The 7,606-nt window shown below is 38.6% G+C and overlaps 1 protein-coding gene across 1 annotated transcript in view; it reads right to left on the bottom strand.

The window, feature by feature from the left end:
* shc3 (SHC (Src homology 2 domain containing) transforming protein 3) overlaps positions 1 to 7,162 on the bottom strand; it is an 18,948-nt gene extending 11,786 nt beyond the window's left edge. The window contains exons 1-2 of the mRNA XM_015376435.1: positions 4,783 to 7,162; positions 541 to 611 (exon numbers count right to left, since the gene is read on the bottom strand). Of these exons, the coding sequence (XP_015231921.1) occupies positions 541 to 611; positions 4,783 to 5,394 (683 nt within the window). The 5' untranslated portion in view covers positions 5,395 to 7,162. The remainder of the gene's footprint in view (positions 1 to 540; positions 612 to 4,782) is intronic.
* Between the last annotated feature and the right edge of the window lie 444 nt (positions 7,163 to 7,606).

Below are 7,606 nucleotides of genomic sequence, written 5' to 3'. Positions count from 1 at the left end.
GATAGATAGATAGATAGATAGATAGATAGATAGATAGATAGATAGATAGATAGATAGATAGATAGATAGATAGATAGATAGATGATAAGATTAGATTTTAACAAAAACTTTCTTTTCTTCCCTTTTGTGTGTTTTTGAATAGCCCTAATCAACTCAACATACAAATAAGAAAAAAATAAAAGCATACAGTATTTAGGGGGGGAAAGGGGGGGTTTCTTTTCTTTTTATTTCTTTAAACTGTTAAATGCTCTTTGCACCTTGGACAGAGAGCCATATTCCTATTACTAGAAACCACAAATACGCTCACATTTACTGTATCTTCGACAGGAAAGGTTAGATGAAACGACTATGTGTGTTTAGCATCAATATAGACTCTACTGATTTTTGTTCATTTTAAATTCTTGTATCGTATTTCTTATTTCAGTCCTCATCCTTATAGAAACCTTTGTTGTTTAAACAAAAACATGCAATAATAAAACAAAGACAAATCAAAAAATCTAATACTTTGAAGCAAGAAAGCCACATCATATTTGAAAATACCTTGTTATTTGTGACCTTGTAGTGAAATCCAGGGATCTCATCGACCGCAGGACTTCTATGCAGCCCAGATACTGCAAAAAAAAAGAAAATAAGAGAGAGAATTGTGTGACAAACAAAAGTACCATCTACTTTGTTGAAAAAAATACATTTACATTTTTAGTACTCTAAAGCCAAGCCAACAAGATTTAAGTAACCGCAGTCTGTTGTAGATTCCTAATTGATACGAGTTAATTATTGTATTTGACATGTGGCATATTATTGGATTTATCAGTATTATACACCTGTATGGAGGAAGTTTAGATTATAATGTTGATTATAATGTTAATAATGGTTGTTTTCCTTCCTGACGTCCCAGTAGGTTGAGTTGCATTTTCATAAACTAGTTAAAACCATATTTTTTAGCTCTTAAAGGGCTCCTACACATGTATTTAAAATTCCCAACTTTTATAGAGCAATTTTTTCCAGCATTCTGGCTGCTTCACTTTCATTTTAATACTAAAATACGAAAGTTTAGGATCAGTTTATGACAGATTTCACAGTTGGAAAGCTTTAAATAAGAAAAAGAGAGAAAGAGGACAGGGAGGACATATGGTAGGAAGGACAAATAGGAAGGAAAGGGAGGACAGTAAGGTGGAAAGAAAAGGAGAACATGAGGAAAAAAAGAAGAAAAAATATAAGGTAAGGGACAGGAAGAAGAAAGGACAATTATTCTGATCATCGAAAAGCAACAAAACCTGGAAACATGCTTTATTTTTCTCACAACATTTCACAGCTAGATAATACTATGAAATATATTCCAAAAGTTTCCAGACTCTAACCTGAAAAATAGAAAAAGTTCACAAGTAACAAAATAGCTGACAAACAAGTGATCGAAATCTAAAGATAACTAATTTAACAATCATGTTTCATTTCTTCATAAATATCATTAGGTGGTTTTTTGCATAAATTCATTCACAGTAAAAGAGAGCTACTCCCATTATAAACGTCACCAGCTTGATTAATACTGCAGGAACGTTTGGTGCTCACAGCTTCCTGTGATTTAGCCGTAGCATCTCTTTATTTGGCATCCAAGCACCTCTACCTTTCCATGACTCTAAAATATTAAAATCATACATTTCAAATGACTTCTCCTTTCTCATAGATGCATTTAGCAACTTTTGGCAAATTCTTTTATCATCACACGATATTTGCAGGCTGACAGCGTTATCTATTTTCAGAAAAATGAATATGAAGAGCTCAATACAGCAAAGCCAAAAATATATCAAACCACTCTAAATTTGGATGTGAAGACTTATTCTGAGCGTAGCATTGAGTCGTTTCTTCTCTGCGGTCTGCCCTGGGTTGGTAAATGTTTCATAACTGAGCATTTCCCTCCACCACAAAATGGGGAAAGGCCAATGAACATGTTTTTCAAGTGAGGTAAATGTTTCCCATAGCTACAAAGCAATAATAAAAAGTTTAGAAAAATCGAACAGGATTGGATAAGGACTTCTGGTCTCCAAGTCTCGCTTAAACAAACTGGTTATTTTAAAAATGCCAAATGACAGCATTTCCAGTCCTGCCATCAGAAACATAAAGTTTCTTTATGGTACTTAAACTTAAACCATTTCATTTGATTGAATAAAAGGTTAAAGTTTTCCGCTAACAGGTTTGCATAAAAGTAAGAATGGATCAACTGAAACAAATCGCAATATTAAGTAGGGTGGATGATCTGCGATGACACTTTTGAGAAAGATTCCTAGTGGGCTCTCCAGCAGAACATTTTAAATAATCATTTGATAGACTCTCCAGAAAAACAACCCATCTTCGGTTCTTTCCAATGGGTAATCATACAAAACTTACAAGAACTGCCGTGGATGCCATTTTTAGCTTAAATACCAGAAATTCCAACCTAGAAGTCGAAATCAAAATGGGTATGGGTTAAATCTATTTAACGCTAGTTTAGGTTTCTCATCCACCAAAGTTCTTGTTAGTTGTTAGGGATAGGGTAAACGAAAGGTAATGAATTAGGCTGATCTAAAAAGACTTAGAATTAGTCTGCCTTAAGGTTTTAAATAAATAAGTTCAACCTAAAAGATCAAACATTGGTCAAATTAACCAACTTCCAGTCTGGATTTTCTGTATTTATTGTAAAAATAGTGGAAAACATATGGCAGATCTACAGGATAGACAATAACAGACCTTCTAAAGGGGTTATCTCTCTCTCCAATTCAAAAACCCGAAACAAATCTAGTCGGCCAACCTAAAGAGAGGAATGTCTCATGAAGAAGCAATAATTCTGGATGATCTATGATTGCAAACTAAAGCATGATCAAAGTCTCTTCTCTCTGTCTGGACCAACATTTTAAGAGGAGGCTCACTGCTCTCCTAATGACAAAGGGTGGATGTAGCTCAGCAAGGATGCTAATATTAGTGGCAATGGTGACGTTACTCACATGAATCAATCCATCCATCACCAAAATTACACATAAGGTACTTTGCAGCCGTCAAGAGTGCACCCCGCCTCTTGTTCAACTACCATGACCCTGAAAGGTTGGGTGGTTACAGACATTATAAATAGATCTAGTACTTTCTGTCTGTATGGAGTCTTACTACAGGCTACATAAATTCCTCAACAGGTTTTTCAAAAGCGATTCCAAGAGGTAAAATTAACTGCCATCTTATCTGAAACATTTTCATATATAGTTCAACTTTTTTATTTTCTTTAGTCCAACTGCTTTTAACGTTCTTTCTTGTTTCTGCATTTTTTTTAATTATAATTTTTTTCTACCTGCTTTGATTCTGTTTTATTTTCCTATATTTTAATCATGTAAAGCATTTTGTATTGTCTTTGTACTGAATTGTGCTATACAAATAAATTTGCCTTGCCTAGCCTTATCCTTAGAAATGCAGACTTATAATTTTATTGTTCTTTCTTGTTTCTGCATTTTTTTATTATTATTTTTTTCTACTTGCTTTGATTCTGTTTTATTTTCCTATATTTTAATCATGTAAAGCACTTTGCATTGTCTCTGTACTGAATTGTGCTATACAAATACATTTGCCTTGCCTTATCCTTAGAAATATACTGACTAATAATTTGGATTGAACTTGAAGTTTTTTTGTTGTTGTTGTTTTTACTGAATAGCTACAAAGGAAGAGTACAGATGTGAGTGTAAACAATGTCACATTGAGTCGATGTCCTCTCTAGTGTAATGGTGCATGATGGACGAGGACTGACCACATGACGCTAATTAAAAGTGCTGTGAGCAGAAACACCACGCTGAACTCAATCCCTGCAGGACACAAGCTGACAGGAAGAGCTGGGGGTGGGGGAGTCAACCCTCTCCCCCCCCACTCCGATCCCCGTCACACCAACATCAATTGGACAAAAATAAGTGCTGTCCGCTTTGATGCAGTTAATGGAAAGCCATGCTGGTCACAGACTGTAGGCTTTATTCACAAAAGTTGTAGTAGGTGTCATATGATGGCAGTAATCTTGAGTAACTTGATTTGGTACATAATACGTTTCAGCAGGTGGGTTCATCCCTTCCTAAAAGATAAATAAGTCCTTTGTTAAATGTGCTGCATGAATCAGAAAATCATTTTATTCGATCAAACTATAAAACGATGAAGACCTAATAGTTTTAGTGAAAATGGTTTCTCTCTCACCCCTTATTTCTCTCTCCCCTTCAAGAGCTGGGTCTAGGCATCATCACTGTGTGCTAGTGACTCATTGCTGGCATGATGACATTCGCAACTCTTCTACTTGTGCAACAACTTAAATGATGTATGATGGCTGAAGAACATTAGGGAGAGATAACAGCTGCAATGAGACGAACCCTCGATGCGGGTCTCAGCCGTTTTCAGGGAGCTAACACAGCCGTGTAGCTCAGAGAGGTGCAGGATGTACAGAAATAACACATCACCATGGTTACAAAAGCATAACGCTTTAGCTTCACATAGATCAGATGGAAGAATACTAAATAAACCAATGAATTTAGAGGCAGCTGTAACCCTTGCTTTTATGTTACCATTATAGGCTTTGCCTCTATTTTTCCACCACTGTTGTTGACCTTCTGCATTTCCTGAATTATTCAATGTCTGTTTTCTGGCTGTCAACCTTCAGCTGTAGCCAGCGAACACAAACCCTGTCAAGGGCATGTTGCACAACTGCTTTCTCACTCTTTAGTCCCCATCAGAGGTAGCTAATCTCTTCTCAGTGAGAAAAAGGAGAGAGAATAGAAGGGAAAGCCTACCAACCTTCACAACATATGTGACTCCTGGGCCAGATATCTTCTCATTTGAGTGCAGCCATCCTCTGGAGGGCTTGCTTACCAGTCCAACACCCCCACCTGGATTACAATCATCTCTAGGTTGTAAATCATCCAGTCTGCTCTTCTTGCTCATGCTGACAGCTGTCTCCGGCTGAGTGCAGGGGGTCGAATGGGAGCTGCACTGAGACCCTCCCACACCAGAGATGGCTGTTGCTGCTGCCACGCTGCTGGGGCTGGAGCTCGCACCCCCACCCCCCTGCAGCTTGGACACAGCCAGGTCCTTGACAGCCGAGGGAAGACCCTTAATCCCGAGCAGGCTGCCAGAATTGCTGAATTTCAGACTGGAGACCTTGTTGATGATGGTGCAAAGGGTGGTGCCTCCATCCTCCAGGTGCTCTGAGCCGTGGCTGGGTGTGGTGCTAGAAGGAGCAGCAGCAGTGGAGGAGGGCTGAACCTCAGTAGGGGGTGTGTAAGATGTCTCGGCTGCAGACTGGGAGGGGGCCGAGACCTTGGGGTTCATGGACAGGCCGTGGAGAAGCTCATCGACGGATGTTACTGACTCATTCCTGAAGCGGTTGTACTTGGTACGGTGAAGCATACCCTTCTCTCTCTAGCTCGCTCCTCTTCTCTCCACCAACCAACCAAATCCCACACAGCCCGACTCCTTCACAAGTGTGCAGGCAGACGTGGCTGAACCGTGTTGATCACTCTCTCCTGTAACATAGCAGCAGCAACACAAGCAGCAAACGCCTCTCAGCAATGTCAGGCCACCTGACTGTATTTTTTCCTCTCTCTCTGTTGAGGTTACAGTGGCCGTTCAGTGTGTAGAGCTGGTGCAGCTGATGCCTTTGCCAAAGTCCAATCGTTTCTCAATAAAATCCAGAACAGGAATCCAATCGGCTAGAGACCACAAGCTGTAGAAAGACAACACTATAGCACAAAAAGTCAAGGGTAAAAAAAAACAAAAAAAAACCCTGTCAGATTTGAGCTGCAGCTTTTCCAGCTGTGATGCTGCTGCTTTTTCTTCTTAAAGCTGCTTCCGTCGCAAAAAAAGAAACAAATCTCAGAACTAAAGGAACAGAAAAGAGATGTATGCTGCTGATGATCACGGACACTGCAAGGAAAAAGCAAATACTCTTTGCTGGCTGCTGCCTGCCTGCCGGCTCAGAGCTGAAGCATGACTCACTGATCTGAGAAAACCTTCTCAACAAAAGGCTTGCTGAACACTGCAAATCACTTCCTGTTGGAGGGAGAGGAATAAACTCCCACTAACAGCACACTAGAACCAATCAGTTTTTAAATTCCCTCGATTCATGTTTATTCTCTGTAACTCCTTCCTACTTATTTGCCTCTCAGAGGACTGCAAATTGGAAATGGGTGGGGGAGGTACGATTAAAGCAAAAATTATGAAAAAAAGAAATGAATTCAATCAGCTGTTAAAACAGGAGGAAATGTGCAATTAAAGAAAAAAAATTATGGACAGACATTACAAAGAAAAGCAATCACAAATATAAGCGAAGTAATGAGAGCTTTAAAAGCACTTTAAAAAAATAAGTAATGGAAAAGATAAAATGCAGTAAAAGGTTGGCTTGACTGGAAAAATATCATAATATATCACCCATGTTATTCTATAACAGCAGTAAACCCTAAGAACAAATATCTGCCAGCATTGTATTTACTGTCTCTAACATACTGATACTTAGCTCAGAAGATGAAAAAAATTCCAAATGAACAAAATAAAAAAATAAGAATTCTTTCAACTTGAAAGTGGCACAAATTTTCAGAAAAAAAAGACTTACAAAAAATCAGTTTGACTTCAAAACAGCAGAGAAAGACTCTGCCAAGCAACCAGTTCTGACTGAATCAAACAATTGCAATAAACAAACAAACAAAAACAATAAAACAGAAAGACATTTTTCCTCAGGCGAACACACCAAAATGATAAAACAAAAAGTCCAAGAATGCCCTTAAGACCAGCAGCGCGGCATCATTCTCTTCCCCAGTCAGTAGAAAGCATGCATCTGTGTTTAATGTCCTCAGGAGTATCTACCAAAGCTGAAATACTGGCACTCATTCATAACCAGCTTCCGCTCTCAATGTACTGCAGATTTCGCACTGCAGTCCTTCCCAATATCTCTCTTGCCTGGAAAGAGAGAAGAAAAAAAGAGCACGTCTGCCTTTTCTCCTTGGAAACAAAGGCAAACATAAGAGCAGAGATGATAGGGAGGTCCTCGTAAATCACACAAAGAGGAAACAGAGGAAAGGAAAAAAAAAACCAAGGGCTAAAAAAAGCCCATGCGATATTTTGTCTTTTATGTGAATGAAATAGCGGGCAGGCATGCCTGTGTTTCTGTGAATGGAAGCAAGGCCTCTCTGCCTCTGCAAGGCAATCCCTTGGGATGGCATGGTCTTATCCAATAAGGAGCCAGCTGGATGACTCATTCAGGGGAGGCTTGCAGAATAGTGGAAGAAACCATTCCAGACAGCCATTTGTGGATTATTTCTTCTTAACAGCCTCTTACAAATAATCAAAATATGAATGGGTCTAAAGTGTTTCTAAAGCTTTATTTCTCAGTGTTGTGTTAATACAAAAAAAGCAAAAGAAAAGTGTGCACAATATAAGATAAAAGAAACACTGCCACCCCCATGTGTTGGACTGGCATCATTATCACCTTTTTTTCTTCATGTTAATTTCAACAGTTACCAACTAAACATTTATTAACCAATTTATTGTTTATATGTTAGAGGGGTCACTGCAATTTAGGCCAAAAATGTATTTTAAATACGGTGAATCTATCATGTAAAAATTA

This window comes from Cyprinodon variegatus, unplaced genomic scaffold (genome assembly GCF_000732505.1).
Source record: "Cyprinodon variegatus isolate N-32 unplaced genomic scaffold, C_variegatus-1.0 Scaffold134, whole genome shotgun sequence".
NCBI lineage: Eukaryota > Metazoa > Chordata > Actinopteri > Cyprinodontiformes > Cyprinodontidae > Cyprinodon > Cyprinodon variegatus.
This window is presented reverse-complemented; position numbering and strand designations above follow the sequence as displayed.